The sequence below is a fragment of the Notamacropus eugenii genome, chromosome X (genome assembly GCF_028372415.1).
Source record: "Notamacropus eugenii isolate mMacEug1 chromosome X, mMacEug1.pri_v2, whole genome shotgun sequence".
NCBI classification, from domain to species: Eukaryota; Metazoa; Chordata; class Mammalia; order Diprotodontia; family Macropodidae; genus Notamacropus; species Notamacropus eugenii.
In genome coordinates, this window is record NC_092879.1 from 35,410,031 (window position 1) to 35,434,576 (window position 24,546).

The 24,546-nt window shown below is 39.1% G+C and overlaps 1 protein-coding gene across 1 annotated transcript; it reads right to left on the minus strand.

The window, feature by feature from the left end:
• Positions 1 to 23,214: 23,214 nt before the first annotated feature.
• LOC140516303 (mortality factor 4-like protein 1) lies at positions 23,215 to 24,171 on the minus strand. Its single transcript, XM_072627304.1, has one exon. It carries the CDS (start codon positions 24,169 to 24,171, stop codon positions 23,215 to 23,217), a length of 957 nt encoding a protein of 318 aa, XP_072483405.1.
• Positions 24,172 to 24,546: the final 375 nt, after the last annotated feature.

The following is a 24,546-nucleotide window of genomic DNA, read 5'->3' on the forward strand; positions in this document are numbered from 1 at the left end:
AAAAACATTCTGAAAATGGTACTATTAAAATTGATAATGACCTAGCGATGGAAAGTCTGGCACAGCACATCTCAACTAAAAATCAAAGTGTTTGGAATAAAGATAAATTTTCCCCAACCTTCAAATTTTACTTTTAGATTGATTGGTTAGTAAAATTCGGGTGGATACCTCTCAGAACTTTCTTAAATGTAGAAATAGTTGAATTGGAAGATGTATTTGTCTTCAGAGAATTTTTTTTTTGCTATTATAGCATATTTTATTGGTTTGTTAATAGTTTCTTGTATTTCTGGTATTTCCTGATAGGACAGACTAATTGTTGCTGCATAGAGTTAAGGAAACAGGTAAGTTAAATCCCTTTGAAGTGAAAAACAACTTCATAAGATTTGAGTAATAGTGAATATAGTTTTGTCTTTTATACTCACAGATGGAAAAACGTGAACAGATACTACTCTTCTTTTTAAATAACCCAAAAAATCAAGACAAATTTACTGAAATGAAAAAGATGCTAAAAAGTTAATTATGTTAAGTGGCATGTACTTTATTTTTTGAACCTGCTGCATAAAATCATATTGAATTGTGTTGTTTGAATACATCTTCTGGAATAATATTTTGGGATAACTTTGTTCTAAAATCTGATTACCTAGGATCTGGTTTCCGATTATCTTAATTTTTATACAATGATATGTGTTACAATTTACTACTGCTCCTGAAAATCCTATACAAGAGAAATTAGTATTGTTGTAGATAGAATTTCCTTATTTAAAAGCACACAGTTAGCTTGTATTTCCCATCAAAACAAATCCATTTGTGGCTTCATTGACTCAGGTTTAATCAATCTGCATATCTAGGCACTTAATAAATGTTAGTTCAATAGGGTGATGGGAGTTTCCCATCATTTTTGTTTTCTGACTTTGTTTGATTTATTTTCTTTTTGAGGAAAACTATCCAAATTCCAAACCAATCTAGTAGATGATTAATGAAAGATAAATCGTATTTTAAGATTTTTGAGGTTTTTTTTTTTACTTATGTTCATAGGTTCACAGATTTAACTTAATTAAGAATTTTCTGTCTTTAAAAAATAAATATTGGCTTTTATAGAGTTGTAAAATGTATCCCTTGTTTAGATACTTGCAATTCTGATACATATTAAAAATTAAATCCAGTTTTATGAACAATGCCATTGATCCATATGAACATGGATGGTAAGAATATAACTGTTTTGCCACTAAATCACAGTCAAACTTTAAACAAGTCATTGAACTTTGCTGTGCCTCAGTCTTCTCATCTGTAAAATGTGCCTATTTCACAGGGGTCTTGTGAGGATGAATTATAAAACAGTCTGTTTAGGTGGAAAATGGTGTGTATTTTCAGTTTTGCTAGTAACTATAAAGGCAGGCTTTTGACAGGACTGGTAGATCAACAAGAGATGTGTATAATGGAATACGGTTTTTCAGTACATCAAAAGAGCTGTGATTTCATCAGTGTGGGTACCCACATCATTCAACTCCTTCATGTTTAGTAGATGGTTTCAAGACGTGCTGTTGCCAAAAAGCGCATCACCTGGTGACTCGTTTTCTCATGATGAGCCTTCCAGCACTTAGCTAGACTGGGCCTCATGGCAATGACATTGTATCACAGGGCCTGAACTGCAAGCCCTTTCAGTTTGGTTGTAGGACCAGCCAGAGCTTGCACTCTGCTGATGTAACTTTCAAGAATTCAGGTCACTTCTGTGACATGATGCAGCATGAAAGTGGGACTTTGCTGGAGAAAGCCTCTCCTTATTCAACGAATACATCGAGGATTTCATCTGCACACTGGATGCAATACTAGAATAACGTCTTTAGAAGAAATGAATATCAGGACATGAAACCAAGATCTGAGTTATGAAAAATGTTTACTTGGTTGCTCAAATAATTGCTCTTCTTTTTATACAATTCATTACTTTTTTCAACCTTCCAAAGCATACCTTCAGGGAGTATGCCTGAGCAGCACAAAATGTATTATTAACGTTTTCTAACCGTTGGAAAAATTTGTGGATCTGTCACAGTGTATTCTATATTTTGGGGTGCAGGGTGATAAAGAATTTCACTAATAAGGTGTACTTCAATTGAGAATAACCTTTATAAATATTTCATTTTGGTTTCAACCTTTTATTGAGATAATTCACCAAAACAAGAGAGTGCTGTGGTGATGGGGACCCAAATGATACTGAAACCTGACTGCCCTCTCTTAGAACTAGTGGTACTATGAATATGAAGATGCATACCAATATAAAATGTATTTTCTTTTATTTAATCATGTGGGAAGTGGAAACTTCTATTGTATATCAAATATAAAGCCACAGTGATGGCATAATGGAATTATTTTCTAACTGCGTGGCAGACCTGTCAAATGACATGAGCTGATTCACCTAGATAAAACTGATTTCTGTTCAGGGATGCTGGTTTACCCTCAAAATATGGAAGAAATTAGAATTCGAATTGGTCTTAGAACACAGAATTAGAATGATTCTTAAAGACAGAATGAGAATTAAAGTCTCAGAGCACATAATTAGAATTAAAGATGAAGGGAACAGAATTAGAAATAAAATCTTTGACCATAGAATTAGAATTAAAATCCTAGAAAGCAGGTTTAGAATTGAAGCCTTACAATACAGAATTGGAATTAAGATCTAAAAACACAGAATTGGAATTAAAATCTTGGAAAACAGATTTAGAACTCGTCTTGAAACACAGAATTGGAAGTAGTCTTAGAACACAAAATTACAATTAAAGTGTTAGTGCAGAGAATTAGAATTTAAATCTTAAAACACAGAAATAGAATTAAAGTCTTAGAATGCAGAATATGATTTAAAATCTGAGAACGCAGATTCAGAATTTAAGTCTTTGAACAAGGAATGAGAATAAATCTTAGAACACAGAATTAGAATTAAAGACTTAGAATTCATATTGAGAATTAAAGTCATACAACACAGAATTAGAATTTGCATTAGAACACATATCAGAATTAAAGTCTTAGAACACGGAATTAGGATTAAAGTCTTAGAACACGGAATGAGAATGAAAGTACTGGAGCACAGAATTAGAATCCAAACCTTAAAACAAGAATTAGATTTAAAATTTTAGAACACGGAATTCGCATTAAAGTTTTGTAACACAGAATTGGAGTTACTCACAGAATGCACAATTAGAGTTAATGTCTTCGAACACAGAAGTAGGATGAAAGTTTTAAGAGACAATTCATCTAAAATCTTAGAATTTGAAATTAGTCTTAGAACACAGAATTAAAAGTAATCTAACGAAGCAGATTTAGGATTAAAATCTTAGGACACAGAATTCGAATTAAAGTGTTGAAACACAGAATTAGGGTTCATCATGGAGTGCAGAATCAGAATTAATATCTTTGTACACAGAAGTAGGATTAAAGTTTTAAGAGACAATTAGATTTAAAATCTTAGAACACAGAATTAGAATTAAATTCTTGGAACACAGATTTGAAATTAGTCTTAGAAGACATGTTTAGAATTAGTCTGAGAACACAGAATTACAATTAAAGTCGTAAAATACAGAATTAGAAATCGTCTTAGAACACAGAGTTTATTTAGTCTTAGAATACAGAATTAGAACTAAGGTTGTGGAACAAGCCAATAAAATTAGTCCTAGAACACACAACTGGAATTAAAGTCTTGGTCACAGAATTAGAATTAGTCTCAGATCTCAAAATTAGAATTAAAGTAGCAGAACAAAAAATTAGAATTAAAATCGTAGAACACAGTCAACCCTTATGTCTCTATTACTATAAAATCAAATTTGGAAACTTTGAGGCCGGGGATTACATTTTCATATTGACCAATTATTATGTTGATGTATCTAAGAAATTAAAATAAAAACAGAAAAATTAGAACCCAGTTTTTGTCCTTAGCATTACTCATTCCCCTATTAGCATGATAAGATTCCACTATAAAACTCTTTATATGAAAATGGACTCCACTACATAAATGAATTAATTTAAAATTTGCCAGATTAACTCAAGTGTTGCAAAAGATTCAGCAGTGGTATACATAAATGCATTGAGTAATCAGTTTTAAAACAATGTCTATCAAGTAAGTTATTTCTAATAACATATTTCCAGCTTCTAGCCATATTCAAATAAATACCGTTTAATTAAGGTGAAAGCTTCTTTTAAGGCATTTACAAGATAGACCACAAGCCATTCTTTTTCGAAGACAAATAGCTGTCACACAACTGAGAAGGATGTGACATTAACTTAATTGATAGAATCATATCTTGGTTCCATAAGGCTTTGACCTAATAATCCCCATGCCATTGTGAGTAATTAAACCACCTTAACTTATAGAGAAATATATAACTAGGCTTAGTATAGTAGATCAGAGATGTTCCACTATCAATGTCTTATTTAATAGATTTAATATTGTGTGTGCTCAAAATTTCCAATTACACAGTAATATTCCATTACATCATAAATCACAACTTGTTCTGCCATTCCCCAGTTGGTGTGCAACCCCTCAATTTCCAGTTCTTTACCACCATAAAAGAGCTACTACAAGTATTTTTGTACGAATAAGTCCTTTGCCGCTTTTTTGTGATCTCCTTGGAATATGGACTTTGGAGTGGTATTGCTGAATTGAAGGGTATGTACGGTTCTACACTTCTTTGGACATATTCCCAAATTGCTCTCCAGAATAGTTGGATCGGCTCACAGCTTTACCAACAACGAATCAGTGTTCCAAGTCTCCCACATCTTCTCCAACATTTATCATCTTCCTGTTTTGTCATGGTAGGCAATCTGATGGGGGGATGTAGTATCTCAGAGTTGTTTTGATTTGCATCTCTCTAATCAATAGAAATTTAGAGCATTTTTTCGTATGACTATAGATATCTTTAATTTCTTCCTCGGAAAACTGTCTGTTCATATCCTTTGATCCTTTATCGATTGGGGAATGACTTGTATTCCTGTATATTTGACCCAGTTCCATATCTATTTTCGAAATGGGGCCATTATCACAGACACTAGTCGCAAAAATCTTTCCCAGTTTTCTGCTTCCCTTCTAATCTTGCTTTATGTAAATTCACATTTTGCGAATTGGATTTAGTGTAAGAAATTCCATAAGAAACCTGCATTCCTCAAAAAACACCAATGTAAACTTTACCATACTGTACTGGGATCTCCTTCTCTTCCTGCCCCCCAACTCCCAGAAAAAAATTTTAAAAAATCTACCAAGTGAAAGTAGAGGAACTGACCTGCAGAGAGACAGCCACCACCACTCCTGGATCAGGGCTTGGCTTGAGTGCTCCAGTGCTGAGAAAAGAGACCTTGGTGTCAGAAACCTACCCACCAGAGAGTTTGGTCCCTGCTTTTTGATATTTTGTCCACGCATGTTGGGGTACCACGTGTCTGTCATCTTCTGAATGTTACTGTGCCCTGCCCCCATGCGTCTGCCTGCTGGAGTGTTCTTCCTTTCAGTTTCAGCCAGACCTTTATGCACCTGTCCCCAACAGCCTTCTTCTGCTCTTGCTTCTCTCTACCCAACCCCCGAGTGTCCTTCAACTGTGTGGCAGACCCTCTCCCATGGAAGCGCAGCCACTTTCTACCTCCCTCCTGCCCGTTTCCGCATCCATGGGTAAATTCACATTAATAAATGGTCTGCAGAATGGTCCACTTACATTGTTTTATAATATTTACTTAGTATTTTATTTTCCTCCAATTTGAAGTAAAAACCATATTTTTCCCTTTGTTTTTAATTTTTTCTAGTTCCATGTATTTTGCAAATGAGGTCTTTATCAGAAACGCTGGCTGCAAAAAATGTTATAGAGCTTTCTGCTTTCTTTCCAATCTTGGTTGCATTGCTTTTCTTTCTGCAAACCCTTTTTTATTCGACCTAAACAAAATTATCCATCCTTTATTCAGTAACACTCTATGTCATCTTTGGTCTAAAATTCTTTCCTTCTTCATAGATATGACTAATGAATCTTTTCTTGTTCTTTTAATTTACCTGTGGTATCTATCACCCTTTATGTTTAAATCATGTAGCCATTTTTACCTTATCTTTGTATGCATTGCACCTAGTTTCTGCCGTACAGTTTTTCCAGAAGTTTTTTGTTGGAGACTGAGTTTATTCCAAAAGTTGCGCCTTTGACTTTATCAAAGAGTAGATTGCTATAGTCATTGACTACATATAGTGGCTTGTATATCTACCCTATTCCACCGATACATAACTTTATTTCTTAGCCAGTGCCAAACAGTTCAGATGATTTTCCCTTTATAAAATAGTTTTAGACCTCATACAGCCAGACCACTTCCCTTCACATTTGTTTTCATCAATTCCCTTGGTATTCTTGACCTTTTGTTCTTCCAGATGAATTTGTTATGATTTGTTTTTTAGCTCTACAAAATAAATCTTGGGTAGTTTGATTGGTGAGGCACTGAATAAGTAAATTAGTACGTGCAATCTGACATAAGTTCTACTCACTCATACTTTTTCAACATATTTTCACATTAGTCATGTTCTAAAGAAGAGTTAGAACTCATGGGAGGAAACGTGAGAAAGAAGAAGCAAAACAAAACTACAAAAGAGAGCAAACAGTATGCTTGCATTGGCATTCAGACGCTAAAGTTTTTTCTCTGAATGTGGATAACATTTTCTTTCGTTAGTTATTTTGCATTTGTCTTAGATCCTTACTTTGCTCAGAATGGTTAAGAAACTTATCAAGGTCAGTCATCGCACAATGTGGCTCTTACTATGTACGATGTTCTCCTGTTTCTGCTCATTTCACTCTGCATCAGTATATATGTCTTTCCAGGTTTTGCTGTAGTCCAGCTTCTCATCATTTCTTATAGTACAGTAGTATTTCGTTACGTTCATAAACCAGAACTTGTTCAGCCATTCCCCAATTGATGGACATCCCCTGAATTTCCAATTCTTTGCTGCCACAAAAAGAACAGCTATAATTATATTTGTACATGTGAGTCCTTTTCCCATTTTAATGATCTCTTTTGGCTAGAGACCTAGCAGTAGTATTGCTTGCTAAATGGGTCTGTCCAATTTTAAAGCTCTTCGGGCATATTTCCAAATTTCTCTCCATAATGGTTGGATCACTTCACAACTCCACCCACATTGCGTTGCTGTTCCAATTTTCCCACATCTTCTCTGAAGTTTACCAGTTTTCTGTTTTGTCATGTGATGTAGGATGTCAAAGTGGTTTTGATATGCATTTCTCCAAGCAATAGTGATTTAGAGCATTTTTTTATACAAATAAAACTATAGATAGTTTTAATTTCTTCCTCTAAAAACTGACACTTCATATCCTTTAACCGTTTATTATATTTGAGTAATGACTTGTACTCTCATAAATTCCACTCAGTGCTCCATGTGCTTTGGAAATGAAGCCTTTATCAGAGACAATGGCTGAAGAATTGTTTCCCAGCTTTCTGCTTTCCTTCTAATCTTACTAGTATTGGCTTAGTTTATGCAATTTTTTTTCAATTTAATGGTTTCAAACTAATCCATTAAGCAATTCATAATGTTTTCTATCTCTTGGTTGGTCATAAATCCTCTTCTCCATATATCTGACAGATGAACTATTCCTTGCTCTCCTCATTTGTTCATATGATCATCTTTTATGTCTAAATCTTGTGCCCATTTTGCCTTCATCTTGGTATATGGTGTAAATGTTGGCCTATGCCTCGTTTCTGCCGTACTATTTTCCAGTTTTCCCAGCAGTTTTTTAAAATATAATTTATGTATTTTCGGTTTTCAACATTCACTTCTATATGATTTTGAATTCCAAATTTTTACCCATTTCTACCCTCCCGTCATACCAGAACAGCATGGATCCCAACCACCCTTTTCCCCAAACTGCCCAGCTTTCTGTCACCCCAACCCCCTCTCCGCTATTTTCCTGTAGGGCAAGCTATATATCGATACCCCATTGCCTGTACCACTTATTTCTCATTTGGGTGAAAAACAATTTTTAACGTTCATTTTTAAGGCTTTGAGCTCCACATTCTCTCACTTCCTCTCTCTCCCCTCAGCCACATTGAGAAAACAAACAATTCAATATAGGTCATATATGTGCAGCCATGCAAAACATTCCATGATAGTTACGTTATGAAAGATTAACCGCATTTCCCTCTATCCTGTCCTGTCTTCCATTTATTTCATTTTCTTTCCTGACCTCTTCCTCCGCAATAGAGTTTGCTACTGATAATCCGTTCCCCCAATCTGCTGTCATTTCTAATGTCGTCCCTTTCCTATCCCCTTCTCCCCTGCCTTCCCGCAGGGTAAGATAGATTTCCATACACAATTGAATGTGTGTTGTTCACTCCTTAAGTCCAATTCTATGAGAACAAATGTCACTTGTTCCCTCTCCCCTCTCCTGTCTTCCCCTCCATTGTGAAAGCTCTTTCTTGCCTCTTTTATGTGAAACGATTTACTTGATTCTGCATGTCCCCTTACTCTTTCTCCCAGTGAACCTCCCTCAACACTTTATTTTTAAGGTATTCTAACTTCATATTCAGCTCACCCTGTACCCTGTACGTATATATCTATATCAGTTTATCAATCTATCAATCTATCTATCCATCTATCTTAGTATATGTGTATATGTGCAATTTGTATATGTGTATATATATGTATGTATACATATACATATGTATATACACCTATACCCGCACACAAGTAACATACATTTACACAAATACATACACACATGCATATGTACATGTATGTTTACATATATATTCACGCGTTTATATTTGCATGTGCATACATACATGCACACACATCTTCCTTCTAACTTCCCTAATACTGAGAAAGGTCTCCTGAGTTACAAATATCTTTCCATGTAAGAATGTGAACAGTTCAAGTTTAATGAGAACCTTCTGGCTTCTTTTTCCTTTTTCCTTTTGCATGGTTCTCTTGATTCTTGCACTTCCAAGTCAAATTTTCAATTCAACTATGGTCTTTTCAATACGAGTGTGTGGAAGGCCTCTATGTCATTGAAATTCCATTTTTTCTGGGTAGACGATTCCTGATTTTAATCCTAGCTCCTTTTACTTCTGCAATGTAACACTCAAAGCCCTTGAATCCCTTAGTGTAGAAACTGCTAAATCCCCAGTTATGCTGATTGTGTTTCCACAGTACTTGAATTGTTTTTGTCATGGGAAATCTCGATTTTGGCTGCAATATTCTTAGGAGCTTTCCTTTGGAGTCCTCTTTCTGGAAGTGATTGGTGACATCTTTTCATTTCGAGATTACAGTCTTCTAGAACGGCAGTGCAGTTTTCCTTGATAATTTCTTGAAAGACGATGTTATGCTTTTTCTTTTGCATCATGGTTTTCATTATTTCAGGAAATACACAATGGCCATTAGACCACTAATTCTTAAATTGTCTTTCCTGGATCTATTTTCTAGATTGGCTGATTTTCCAGTGAGTTTTTTCACATTGTCTTCCATTCAATTCATTCTTTTGGTTTTGTTTAATTATTTGTTGATGTCTCATAAAGTTATTAGCTTCCATTTGCTCCATTCTACTTTTTATTTTGTTTTTTTGTAGAGGGGTAAGGCAAGGAAATTGGACTTAAGTGACTTGTCCAAAGTCATACAGCTAGCAAGTGTGTCACGAGTCAGAGGCCAGATTTGAACTCGGGTTCTCCTGACTCCAGGGCCACTATTTTACTCACTGCCCCACCTAGCTCCACCCATTTCCAATTTTTAAGGAACTATTTTATCAGTGAGGTTTTGGACCTTCGTTTCCATTTGGCCAATTCTTTTTTTTTAAGCATTGTTTTTCTCATTGGCTTTTTGATTCACTTTTGCATTTGGGTGAGATCGTTTTTAAAGGTTTCATTTTCTTCAGCATTTTTTGTGTTTCTTCAGGCAAATTGTTGACTTATTTTTCATGATTTTCTTACATCACTCTCATTTCCATTACCAATTATTCCTTTACTTCTCTTACTGGACAAATTATACTTTTGTAATTTTTCATCCGTTTCACAAAGCCCCAGTGTGTGTTCCAGAGTAGAGTTTTAATAAATATTTTTTGATTGAATGCCATTGGAGCTGATGTCACAGTCTTTCCCTGACGTCTAATGGTGAAAAAAAAAGATATTGAAAATACAATAGGAAGGTCTTCTCACAGCTCAACATGGCAGAATTTAGCAGCCTGTCATGCCATCATGTAGACAGATAGATGATTGCATTGTAATCAAAGTTTTAGGCCAGAGTAGGAATGTATTATACAAAGGAGATCCCTGTTTTGTGTTCATTGCAGATATTGCACTTCTAGTCTTCCATCTACTGTCCAAGTCAACGACTCGTTTGAAACCAAGTTTTTTATTGAATTTTATCCCATGTTACAGCTTCTTTCTGGTTGAGCATGCAGAATGAAATCATAAATTTATGAAAGGAATGGAGTATGGAATTCCTTCGGGGTCAATATGAATTCAGACTGAATCATCACCCTCAGAATTATCTGTGAAACTCTCCATAATATCAGAAGTCATCCAGTACAGGAAAAGACTTCATAGCAGTGGGAACAGCATTGAGCTGGTTTTACCCTCCCATGTGGTTAGGTGGATAAAGTCTTAATGTTACCCACCCAAAAGTGTCAAAAATTCTGACGAGATAAACGCAAAAAAAGACTGATCTTTGTGCTGAAGGAAATTTATGAAAGAAATATCATGTTTGACTGAGACGTGACCAGTGAGAAATCAGACATTCAGGGAAATATTTGTCCAGTTGCCCAGGGGTGCTGCTGTGCAGTCACTCAGTGAGGCTCAAATTTGTGTGATGCCATAGACTTCTAACCATGGAGTTTTCTTAGCAGAGATACTGCAGTGGTTTGCTACTTCCTTCTCCAATGTATTACCATATTCCAGATGACGAACTGCGACAAATAAGAGTTAAGTGACTTACACAGAGTCACACGCTAAGTATATAAGGGCAGACTTAAACTGAGATCTATCTAGCTCCAAGCCCCGTTTTCTCTCCACTGCACCAACTAGCTGCGCTATACAGGGACAATAAAAAACAAACCACAGCAAAACGTAAACAACAACCCTGGGAGTATGCAAAATCAGATAGTGAGTCTCTAGCTGTATGCAATGCCTTCAGTAGAGAGTCTAGGATTCCAATCCAAATTTTTATTTCAAAATCTCATCTTCTTGCTGGGAGAAATTATTTTTCCTGCCATATTCATTACCAAATATTAAATTAAGATTAGATTTTTCTGTTTCCTCATTCAGGGACCAAGCCCCAAGTAAGTCAGTCAGTCTCTGAAAGACACTACTGATAAAGGAGATATTCAAATCCTCAGGGAACAGGCTCCCTGATCCTGGGCAGCACCTCAACCAGCTAGAAGACCTTACCTCTGATTGGAATGTAAATAGAATGAAATCCAGGTGAATTCCAGCCCTAAAGCATTAAGCCTATGCCCATGCAGAACCACACTGTGGTTTAGGGTAAGGAAGCTCATGAAGCAGAAGCACTCTGGTTGGCCAAAGAGGTCTGGGTAGAGAACGATTCTTTTGTCCAGATTGCTGGAGGTGGTTGAATCTCATGATGAAGCCGTGTTCTCAACAGGAGGATGTGAAAACGTTGAGCCCAACTCCTCATATTAACTTACTCATTGTCTCATTCATTGTGAACCAATCAAGGTTGATTTTCTCCTGTCTCAGGCCACTCTTTTTCCAAAGGTTTTGAAACATTAAGTCTCCTCCATGGTTTTACCTTTGATTATGGCAAGAGACCACTGAGTGTCAATTTTCAAGCATTCATCTACATTCATTAGAGAAACTAGTCTATAATTTTCTTTCTCTCTTTTGGCTCTTCCTGGTTAGGTAATGGAACCATATTTGTATCATAAAAAGAATTTGGTAGGACTCCTTCTTCATCAATATTCCCAAATATTCTATATATTATTAGAATTCACTGTTCTTGAATGTTTGATAAAATTCACTTGTTAATCCATCAGATGCTGGAGATCATTTTACTAGGGAGATCAATTTTTTTTTTCTGAGATGGGATTAAGTATTCAACTTCCTCTTCTGTTAATCTGGGCAAATTATATATTTCTTAAAAATATTCATCCATCTCACTTAGATTGTCAAATTTATGGCCATCCAGTTAGGAACAAATTGAATTTTTGAAGTCAGGACTTTAGAAAAATGGGGTAACTCTGGATCTCCCCAAATCATTGGTTATTAAAAACAGTTTCTCTCAATTATCCAGAGCAAGAAACTGGGGCACAGGGAAGTGAAGTGACTTGTTCTTACGTATATTAAAGATCATTGGTCTATGCCTGGCAGGACTCTCAGAGTCATTTAATATCGACCTTAAATTTACAGAGGAGGAAGCTGATACCCAGGGAATGGAAATGACTTGCCCCTTTCATACTAAAGGTCCTAGATGGAAAGAAATTTAGAAGAAGTCCAGTATAATTCGGTTTACAGAGGAAAAGACTGAATGCAAGACAGCTGAAGAGACTTATTTGAGATCACACAGCTAGCCAGGGACTTTGGCTGGATTTGAATTCAAGTATTTGTACCCCTGAAGTTCAGCATTGTACACACTCCATCCTGTTGCCTCCTATACTCCCATCTCCAGAGGTTATTCTCATCGCTCTAGATGTACCTAGAGTGAAGTGGAAGGGATCAGTAATTTCTTTTAATTTTAAAAGAAAAAGAATTTACCAAAATGCAAAATTTCATCTCGTAAACACTGAAGAGTTATTTATTGCCTAGAATGGAATTCTTTGGCTTCCTCCCTACATAAAACCTATGTAGAGTAAGAGAATAAGAATAATAAGAATAATAAGAGTAAGAGAATACCTGGAGCCCATTTTGATAAAATGAGAGGTTTGAAAGGATTTGCAGAAAAGTTTAGTTTATGACACCCCAAAGCCTCTAAAAATCACCTGATAATTCCCAAACATGATGAAAATGCTCTGCAGGTATCTGATCACTGAAACAACTCACATCCTATAATACTCACACATGCATCAGAGGGTCCTAGGGTGACTTGATAGTGCTATTGCCCTGCTTTTCTCAGAATGATTTTTGCCTGTCTGTGTCTGGAAATACTTAATATCTCCTCTTCACCTAGCTGAACACACTTGACAGCAGTCAAACACATCAGTGCTCCAAACAACATGATAAAGAGAAAAATACAAACTAGGTATAGTACATGGCTCATTAATAAAATGATTAAATTACCCAGAGATCATGTCTCTCCGACTTTAAAAGTATCACATAATGATGGAATATGGAATACATGATCTCTGAAATCTTAAATATTTCCCAATAAAGGGTATTCGTATTGGTGCTGTACTACCTGACCAGAACAACTGAAAACATCAGACAAGAATGCATCGCTTGTCATTTTTCTGGTATCAAAGCTTCCAAAACCATTGACAACGAATCTACTATACTTAGAAAAGAGCTGATGTGCTCCCCAACAAAGTATAATTTTCGATTGTCAATTCTGTGCTAAGAGAAATCTTGATGGAAAGACAATGACCAAAGAAAACCCCATTTTGGCTGTTGGGTGCTAAAGGCCCAAATCTTTTAATATGTGTCAAAGTCAGAGAAGAAAAATCTTAAAGCCTTAGGCTTTAGTCTTAGAAATTGCAGAAAGATGAGAGATCATCACTGAACTTCACAGTCACAAACACCTGAGGTCAAATTCTGTGTCAGACAGTGCTTTTGGTTTCAATCTCTTTCATTTCATGTTGAGAGGGTTAGACCTGATGGCATGGGGCGTGCTTTCTAGGTGTAGGTTACTTAATATGACATTGGGACAAGTTATTCTTACACCCCTGGCCTGTTCCTTCATCTGAGTAATGGGGGAGGGGGTGAAATAGATGGCCTGTGAGGTCCTTTCTAAGCCTGTGAACCTTTATTAGGGGCTAAAAGGAACGAGTGGGTGGAGAGGGAATTGGGGCCAAACATGCAGACCTCATATCTGAAAAAGTTAACAGTGAAAAAGTAGAGAGGGACATCTTTGTTCAGAATGAAGGTGCACCAGGCAGACGGGTGGCAGGAGGTGGAGGAAGACATAGTTCAGTGACAGGAACACTGAATAGATTACCTAAGATTATCTCAGGTTATTTGAGAAGGGCCTGCCAACTTTAGGGTGAAGTCATAACGGTCACTACAACTTTCTGGTCCTCAGGTTCTTTCTCAATGAAAAGCCTTAGTAAAAGTATATGACCCTCGTGTGCCCTCCCAGCCTACGTGGTATCTAACATCAGGAAAGTCAGCTTTCTAGGCCTCAGTTTTGCTTTCAGCAACAGCAATGAGTTAAATTATACGAGCTGAAAGGGCCCTGGTAGCCTTTGGGTGATCTCACACCAGTCACTCCAGCTTGCTAGGCCTTATTTTGGCTTTCAGTGAAAGCAGGGCTAAGGACTCCATTGTCTTAGAGAAGCCTGCTGGCTTATGCCTAATCCCAAACCAGTCACTTCAGCTTGTTAGGCCTCAGTATCCCTTTCGGTCCCTTGACAAGCATAAAGTAAGTGAACTGAGGGGACTCTGCCATGCTGTGGGTGATCTCACAACAGTCAGGTCAGCTATCCAGGACTCAGGTTCCCTTTGATTAACAGGAGAAGGTCAGACCACTTGATCTGACATGGGCCAGCCATTTTGTGGGTGATCTTACAAAAAGACCCTTCAGTCCTCTCAGCCTCAGTTTCCCTTTCTGTGACAACATCAGATAAAACCCTTTGATTTCACAGCCCCCTGCCATGCAGTGGGTGATCTCACACTAGTCACTTCTGTTTTCTAGGCCCAAGTTTCCCTTTCAATAACAGGAGAAAGTTGCACTGCATGGTCTGAGGTGTCCCTCACTGCCATCATCTGGGCGATACTATGGCATTCACCTCAGCATTCTAAGCCTCAGTTTTCCTTTCGATAACAGGGCCTGATTAAATTATGTCTATTGACAAGGCCCTGCTAACCTATATGTGGTCTCACATCAGTCCTTTTCTTCCCCTTTTAACAAAATCAGTGCCTGGGACTAAATTAACTGACTGCAGCCTAGCAGCATATGGGTCAAATGAAACAATCACTCCAGCTCTCGGTCCCTCAGTTTCCTCTTCTGTAAAATGAGGCGCTTAGACTAAGTGGTCTAAGTTGTCTCCCTGTGTCAAAGCTAGAAAATTGTAAAGTCCTCCCTTCCACATCGAGGCTTTCCCCGTTATGGTTTGGATACATTGCAAGTCGGCATAAGAAGTGAAATGAGAATTTTGAGTGAAGTTTTGTAGAAGCCCAGATGACAGGTTTTGACTAGCAGATGAAATAAAGAGTAAGGCCACAACCTCAACCCAAATTTTACACTAAATATTGTAAACAGCCCATAACAGAAACAGAGAAAAATCTGACTTCTTGTCTCCCATGCAGAGAGAACCAAAAAGTTTTACATGGATTCACCAGATGGAGGAGGTCCCCTAGTCCCTAAGCCCTGTGATGTGGAAGGGAATCACTGTCATGCAATGGCAAATCCTCTGTGCCTACATCATCTTGTTCAGGATCTCTCCTCCTAGCCCCACCCTGCCAGGCAAGGCCTGTTCCTCTGAACACCTGGCTGACAGCTGGGATTCTCTGAAAGGTGCTGGAAGAGCACAGGGTCAGGTTCTTTGTTCAGGAACGGCATCAGACAATAGCTTTGTCTGGCTGTGGCCTAGGTAGCGTTGGTGCTGATTGCCACAGGACAAACAGCTGGAGCTGGAGGCAAGCCCCCCCAGACTCCAGAGCAGGCAAAGCTGTTGTGTGTGTGTGTGGGGGGGGCGATCCCTGCCTTCTTCCTGGCCTCAGCTCAGCTCCCCCTTCCCACAGGAGGCCCAGCCTTGCCTCTCCCCTCCCTCCATCACTTAGTCATCTTTCATTTTTGCTTTGTTGTTGGTAAATCATTGTCCTTTCTTTAAAAAAAAAATCTTACATTTCTATTTTTTCCTTAGTTATATTTGCTTTCAAACAATATTTATTAGTGAAATTTGTACTTGAAATAGATATCTAGGACTATTAAACATTATTTTCTAATCATGTGCATGGATATACATACAGTAGTGTAAGGATAATTTTTAATGTCAAGTAGACTGTAATCCCCCCATATACTTCATGTACACTGAAGAATAGCTATGCTTAAAGGAGTCAATGTGCTTTAGAAAATTCATGAATCAGAATTAACATTGTGAGGGCATCAAATGACTTCTATACTGGTTTTTGAAAGAGGATTTGAAAATGTGTCCAGTGAATTGATGTTATCTGAGCGGTAATAGCTGTGGTTTTATGTTTTTAAAATCCATGATGTTGGTCATGTTATTTTTAAGTTATTACTTTTGCTTGTATTGTGATTTTTTGGAAATCATTGTATAAGAAATGCTGTGAATTTGAAAACTATACCTAGAGAGTGACTTAATTGTGTCTTCAGAAAATTAACTTCTCTTTTAATTGGGATGCTGTTAGATTATTAATTGAGCTGATAGAGAATTTGGTCACAACTTGAAAGTTAAGATTTTTTGTTAACATTTTACCTGTGAAGCTCCTTGGGGGCTCATCAGGTTCCTTGGGAGTTTCTGTTTGGGTGGGATCATAAAATCCCATCAGCTCTTCTGACAACATGTTGTGAAATTCTAAAGCACGGGTGAGGGACCTGCAACCTCGAGGTCACATGTGGCCTTTTTGGATCTCATGTGCATCGTTTTGACTTTGACTGAAAGTTTGACAGAACAAAGCCTTTTACTAAGCGGATTTGTTCTGGCACAACTGACGTCCTAGAGGGCCACATGTCACCTCAAGACCACAACTTCCCCACCCCTGTAAAGGAACGAAGTGAGTTAATGAGAAACTAGGACCTCCCATAGTTGAAATGTAGGGACTTACAAATTTGATTTCTAAGAAGAAATTTTTATCTGAGAGACTGTTTGGCCATGGCTTATACAAGTTATGAAACTGTAGCTGCAATAGTATATGTTAAAGTTAACTTAATCTTAATAGACCCTAGATTTAAAGATTTTATGTTTTCCTTATTAGGGGTTAATATGTAATCTCCTCAGATATGGATATCTGTCAGCATGACAGCTCACAGGGGGTCACAGTATTCCTGAATTTTGAGCAAAATCCCAAGTGTGTCATTATACACACTCTATGTGTGTAATTGTAGAATGTGACTATTTTCTTAATTTCTAATGATTATGCTTCAGGATGGATTTAAACTAGAAAGGATGAATGTATATCCTTATGTGAGTGAAATAATGATACCTGTACCCAGTCCTAATTTAGGGTAAGGTAAAATCTCTTGAAACTATATTTTGTTATATTGTTCTGCCTTTGATTTCGAGTACGATCGTCTGAATTTTCATTAAGTCAATAATCTGTCATTAAAGGGAAAAGACATGGGTTGCTCAAAGGGAGAGATGGTACATAAGAGAAATGCTACAACTCTGTGCCTGGTGAAGATTGAGAAGATGACCTTGCTTAGGTAAAGGCAAGGGCTTTATGACTCAGTTTCCCTGTTGTGCTAATTCTTTTCTGAAGAGGAGATTTTTCCACCTGGCTAATCCTGAGCCAGGCCATGGCCAGGGAAGGTAGTATATATTCTGTGAACAATGTGGAATTTTGCTACGTGATTCACTGTTATCTTTGACTCTTCCATGGAAAAAGTAGCATTAAAGAAACTTTATCCTGCTATGTATATGTCAGGTCAGCTCATGCCCTTGAAGGGACAGTTTTGATTTTCTTATACCCATGTCCTTCTCCCTTCCTTCCATAGCAAATTTCTCTAAGTAGGGCGGGTGAGTTCTGAAAACTGTTGGTATTGTGTCTATATGTTTCACCTTATTGCTACAATACTCAGACATCTCTCAGGGACTACAATAGGGTGCAAGTACGAAAAAGATGAATGGTTTTCATTTGCCTATCCTGAATTTGTGGTTACTAATATTTTCCACTTCCTAACCTAAGCAGCTAGATAAATAAGTCCTTAGGCTTATCGGGCCATCTCTTTGTTAATGGATTAAGCATTAGGATCAGATCTCTACAATACCACCTGTGTTCTGCATGGTGTAATGAGATAGATAGATAGATAGATCCTAAAAGTGGACAGTGAAACAAAGATTTGATATGATCAAGATGTAGAAAGGTTATAAGTTTCAAATTTTATGTAAAAGTATCCAATTTTAATGGAAGAGTGAACGTCACTTTGAGAAAAGCAACAATATTAGACTGTTTTTTTAAAGAAATACTACATATATATACATGCATGTACATGTATACATATACCTGTATACATGCACAGACACTGGATGTGTGTGATTGTATTCCAAAAATGTTTCTTTTAAGAGCAAGGACAAAAAGACAAATAAACGTGATGGATGACGTATTTTAAATATTTTTCTTTTATTCTGAAGGTAATTAAGAAGAAGACTGAAAAGGTATTGAACAAAGTACTGAACAATCGTTCAGGTTCAACTGAATATATATAGATGAACTTTTAAAAAACTTTCTTCTTTCTTTCTTCTGGGATCTACAGTAATAAATTCTCAAAATTAGAGTATTTTACATGTAAAATTTCATGAATAGTAATAAAATATAAATTATAAATAATTTTAAAATATATATTTAATATTTAATACATAAAATATATTATGTATAATTATATAAGATATACAATATGTTATATGTGATGTATTATATATGCTATATTATATGCGTAAATATTTTATATATAATAATTAAATTTTAAATTTTATTTTTTTCTGCTTTCGAGTAGTCAATCAATAGGTAATATTAAGAGACAGAAAGGGTTATTTTCCAAGTCAGGCCCTTATGGATCCTTTTAAAGATTCTTCCTGCATCCCATTGGTGGCATTGTCCATATCAGGTACAGGGTTCAAGTAAAGATACAACGAGCAAGTGTGTTAAAACTGAAATTCTATGCTTTTTCAGAAAAAATTGCAGGTTGCTCATGTAATATTCTTCATGTAGCTTTGTTGTCAATAAAGTTAGTACCATAACATTTAAACTGGATTTAACCACATGAACTAATCACTGGAAAACCAAATTTCCGAAGTTATATTAGACCTTACTAAATTGTCATAAGTCTGATCACTAGCAGATTTTAACAACCTTAGCTTGGCAACCTCTGTAGGTGAATTAGAACCAGGGAGGCAAATGTACTAGAAAGAAGCCCTGCACCTGCCCTGGTGATGAGGCCTGTGCCCGAATTACTAAGGGATTATGTTTCCAAGCACTAGATGGCGATGTGGTGCTTCTTAGACAATAATCCTAAACTGAGGAAATGCACATTTGGAGTGAGGTACCAGGAACAATCTGATCAAGGGGACCTTGCGTTATTTAATGTGGATGATCATTATATGACTCTTGTATAATATTTCCCGGTCTTCTGTTTACCTGCAGAGGTATATGCCCATAGTCAAATGTGAACATGTCCATGAGAATGGGGGAAATTGTGATGGGAAATATTCATCTTTCATTTCCTATTACTAATTACCTATGTATCTATCCATCAATCTATCTGTCTGTTTCTTTGCTTGCTTATTTATTCATTTATTTTTGGTAAGGCAAATGGGATTCAGTGACTTGCCCAGGGTCACACAGCTAGTAAGTGTCTGAGACCCCCTTTGAACTCAGGTCTTCCTGACCCCAAGGCTGCTGCTCTATACATTGTGCGACTTAGCAATCTTTAAAAAGAAAAAACCTTTTACAACCTAAAAGAATGTATAAGATTATAACATGTGAAAGAATTATTTCTCTGCCACTGCCATAATTTGGTCAATAAAAAAGCCTCTTTGGAATCCTAATTTTTTCTCAGGATTACTTTTTCGCCCTCCTGAACCTGTGCTTAAGCCCAATAAAACATAAGTTTTTGATTCTCTAATTTCAACATTGTGGTAGATTTCTGTCAGCAGTAGTAACCTACCACACAATCTCAAAGCTATCTTTTCCCCATAACAACATAAAAAGATCTGAATATATAAATTAAGAAAAAGCAGGTGATATTTGAACCCAGGCCTCCTGATCCTAGGTCCAGAGCCCATTCTATGACACCACACTGCCTGTCCTAGGCCCCCCCAGTCAGCAGGGCTTCCCTTCTCCAACAGAACAGCACACAGAAAGGTATTTACTATTGGAGCAGGAAGTGATTGCCAGCTTCCTTTCACTTTTTTGTTGGGTAGCCTACTCCAACCCCTCCACCAAAGGGTTCCTAGTGCCCTTGGCAGCTGGGTCCTACAGAGCCTGCAGTGCCAGGCCTGCAGTCAGGAAGGGCTGAGTTCAAATCTGGTCTCAGACACTTAATTATCTGGTGACCCTGGGAAAGTCGCTTAAGCTCTGCCTGCCTCGGTTTCCCCATCAATAAAATGGGGATCATAATAGCACCTCCCTCCCAGGGTTGTTGTGAGGATCAAATGATATAATGATGATAAAGCACTTATCAGCACTGGCTGTGTTTTATAAATGTTAGTTGTCACTACTATTACTGCTTTGTTGTTCATTGCTTTATAAAGGCTAGTTACTGCTGCTACTTGTACTACTGCTACTATGTGGCTGTTCGGTCATTTAGGGTTTTCTTGGCAAATACATTGGCATGGCTTACCATTTCTGTCTGCAGCTCTTTTTCCAGCCGGGGAAGTTGAGACAGAGATTAAGTGACTTGCCAAGGGTCACACAGCTAGTAAGTGTCTGAGGCTGGTATTTGACCCTAGGGAGATATTCATCCTTCCTTGTTATAGTCTTGACCCTCCATCCACAGGACCACCTGGTTGCCCTACTACTCCTACACCTACTCCTACATCTCCTACTACTACTACTGTCTTGAAGACTGAGGGCAATTTGTATGACCTGGTGCCAGTGTAGTCTGTAGGTATGTGAGAAATGTGTGTGTGTGTGTGTGTGTGTGTGTGTGTGTGTGTGTGTGTGGCAGCTGCAGGAGTGAAGGGCAGGAGTTGGAAAGGCACATGTAAAATACTGAGTTTTCCTCCAACCTTCCAAAAAGCCACAGTGGGAAAGTGCTAACCTTGGGGGTAGAACCCCGAGCCCTGAGTCAGGGAAGAGGTGAATAGAGACCAAAGCTAGTTAGAAGTCAGAACTAAGGACCTCTGCCTGAGAGGGACAAGTCAGACAGCCTTGAGAGCTACCAGAATGACCTGTTGCTGGGCCAATGACACAGGACTGTAGGCCTGAGAGAGCTGGTCAGGGCACACAGGCTTAGGGGAGAACTGCTGAAACACAACACTGGCCCACCTCATTAGAGGCCGTTGCTCCTAGAGAAAGTAGGGGGATGTGAGTGAGCCTCTCACACTGGAGATCAGTGCATGCATGCTTCCAGTACCTCTGTGTAGGAAGACCAGGTAGGGGAGGCCTCCAACCCAGGGTTATGGCCAAGAGCAATGTGGCTTTCTTTGCCTCAGGGTCTCTACCTGCTGCACCAAGGCTAGATGGCCTCCAGGATCCCTGATTCTATATATTGTCCCTGCAAATATCTGGTCGCAGCCCCTTCCTCTTGGGCCTGTAAAAGGTGGAAGGAGTGCACATGGGACGGGATGTTAGATCCCCTACTGGAGCCACTGCAGGTAATAAGTAGAAGCTTAAGAACAAGGTTGAGTGGCCCTTACCGAGACTCGGGGAGACCTCCCCACATTCCCAAGAGGAAATCCCCAGATGAACTAGGCCCAATTCTTATGGGATCAGAATGTATCAACACCAGGGCAAAGGCAAATCTCACTCTTACTTGATTTCATAGCTGGATGGATCTCTGGGGTCTACTGGAACTCACAGAACAATGAACACACACATTTTTTTAATTTTGAAAAAACTCAATATATTTTCAACATTTGAACATTTTCAACATCTGAAGAAGGATCTCTCCTTAGACATCTGTCAATATAGAAAATATTTTCTTATCATGTAAATGTGTATTGGAATCAATTGGGGCACAGAATAATCATGCAGAAGACATCTCATGTACCAGATAATCCAACACTCTCACCCCCTAAGCCCTCCCATTAATGTGGTGACATTTTTGGCACCAACAGTCATCAATCAAGGTTTTTGGACACTAATCATTCCCACAGGTCCTAAGTGCTGAGATTTAAAAGCACAGAACCATCAAAATAAGTGTACCTTTTTTGGGCAGGAAAATCAATACATTTTTGGACACTTGTAAAAGTCCTCTGAAGGAGGAACTTTGCTATACATCCCTAAATTCAGATGAGTGTTTTTTCTCTTACCATTCACTTATTTGTTGGAATCGACATGCAAATATGAGACCAGTTCAGTCACTGGCACACAGAAATAAAACACTTGGAAGAGAAATACAGTCACGTTATTAAAAGGGGCAGGTACCCAGTCCATGTAAAAGATGACCCTGTTAAAGTGGCAGTAACTTTAGCACTAACAATCATCGATCAAGGTGGTTGGACACTCACCATTCGCACAGGCTCTAAGTGCGCAGATTTAAAAGCACAGAACCATCAAAATATGTATACCCTATTTGGTCAGGAAAATCAACACATTTTTGGACACTTTTCAAAGCCCTCTGAAGGAGAAACTTTCCTAGACATCCCTGAATTCAGATGAGTGTTTTTCTCATCACTCAATTTTGCATTAGAATCCACATAGCAAAGAACAGAACACTTCAGTAATGCCCACAGGGAGACAAAGTACTTGGAAGAGAAGCGTGGCCACCTTGCAAGAAGGAACAGGTAACCAGCCAGAGTCCCAGATAACCCAGTTAACGTGGCAATATTGTTGACACAATAATAAATATTGTTAATAATAATAATAATTTAATAATTGTTAATAATAATAATAAATAAAAATTGTTGACTGTTAAGTCCCCTCAAGGTCTTCTGTTCCTGAGCAGTCCCACAGGTCCTAAGTGCTGGAATCATCAGAATGCAAAATCGACAGCGTGCGATGTGGTTGTGTAGGTAGGCGGGAAGGGTCCCACTCGGCATTCCGGTCTCTACGTCCGTTGCTGCAAACACTAGTGACTGTTCTGCAAGAAGAGAAGAGGCTTCCTCCATGGAAGAAGTTAAGGAAAACATTAAAGAAGCAAACATCAACCCCCCAAAGCACATTACAGGAACAGATCATTTTGGCAAGGTATGGGCTGATATAACCAATGGACTGGCTCCAGGAAATGCTCATGCAGCAGGAGCCCAAACCACCATGCCTTTATGCAACTAATTTCAGGTGCTCCTCAGAGGCTGGCTCGTAGTCGCTGGTATCAAAAAACAGCAGAGAAGAGTTGTGGGCCAGATAATCTAGGAAATCTTGCAAATGGCTCAGCAGCACATTCATGCTGCTGTCATCCAGAGTAGTGCAGGTGAGCATTGGGCCCAGATGCTCAAAGAGGCGCAACAGGTGGATACCTCCATAGAGCTCGCACATCTGGCTTGAAGGGTAGCTGACCACCAATTCATCATACTGTGGCCTCTCGAAATCATAAAGCAGCTGGGGGCTTAGGAGTACATTAAAGTATTCCTTGAGCACAGCCACCAGGCCCCAGACAGCGCAGCTTTGATCTCTGGTGCGGTGCTTCAGAGGGAAGCTGGCATATTCATAGAGGATGGCATCGGCGCTGACCTTGGCTGGCAGGTTGCAGAGCATCTTCCTGAGGGTCACCATGTCCCAGTCTAGAATGAGCATGGGTCTCAGGGACATGGGCGGGTCGACCTGGACTTCACATCTGCCTGGGGTGGCATCCTGTTGGGGATCCTCAGCAGCAGCTCGGCAGCTCGCTCCCCGTGATCCGGACTCTCGTCGCACCCTTCCAGAGCGGCTTCGCTTGGGCGGTGGCGGTGTCATCCTTCCAGAGGTGCTCCCTTCACCTGGGTCGTGGTGGCGGTGACCACGACTAGTGCGGGAGCGTCTGCCCCTGAGGGCAGCCTGTTCCTGCTCTTTCCTGGCAGCGGACAAGCGGACAGCTTTGTTCCTATCCTGGTTCAACTGGTCCTGAGAGTAGCGGAGCACCCGATTCTGGGGGATCCACTCGTAGTCCCAGTTGCCTAGCGGGTCTTGGGGGACTTCTTCGGGAGGGGAGGATAGTGGGCCACTGGTGCTGGCTCCCCCCACTTCCTGGGGAATGGGTGCACTGCTCTGACTTCTCCCACAGGGGGCCTCGTGAGCCATGGCGCCCCCTAGGGAGCTGCTACTGGTGCTGGTGGTGGTGGTGGTGCTGGTGCTGGGGACTGCTTGGTTGGTGCTGGTGCTGGTGCTGGGGCCTGCTTGGCTGGTGCTGGTGCTGGGGCCTGCTGGGCTGGTGCTGGTACTGGTGCTGGTGCTGGCGCTGGTGCTGGTGCTGGGGCCTGCTTGGCTAGTGCTGGTGCTGGGGCCTGCTTGGCTGGTGCTGGTGCTGGTGCTGGTACCAGTGCTGGTGCTGGTGCTGATCCTGGTGCTGGTGCTGGTGCCTGCTTGGCTGGTGCTGGTACTGGTGCTGGTGCTGAGGCCTAATTGGGGGGTGCTGGTGCTGGTGCTGGGGCCTTCTTCCCAGGTGCTAGTACTGGT

Coding starts and splice junctions, on each gene's coding strand:
- LOC140516303 (XM_072627304.1), bottom strand. CDS start 24,171: ATGGCTCACGAGGCCCCCTGTGGGAGAAGTCAGAGCAGTGCACCCATT.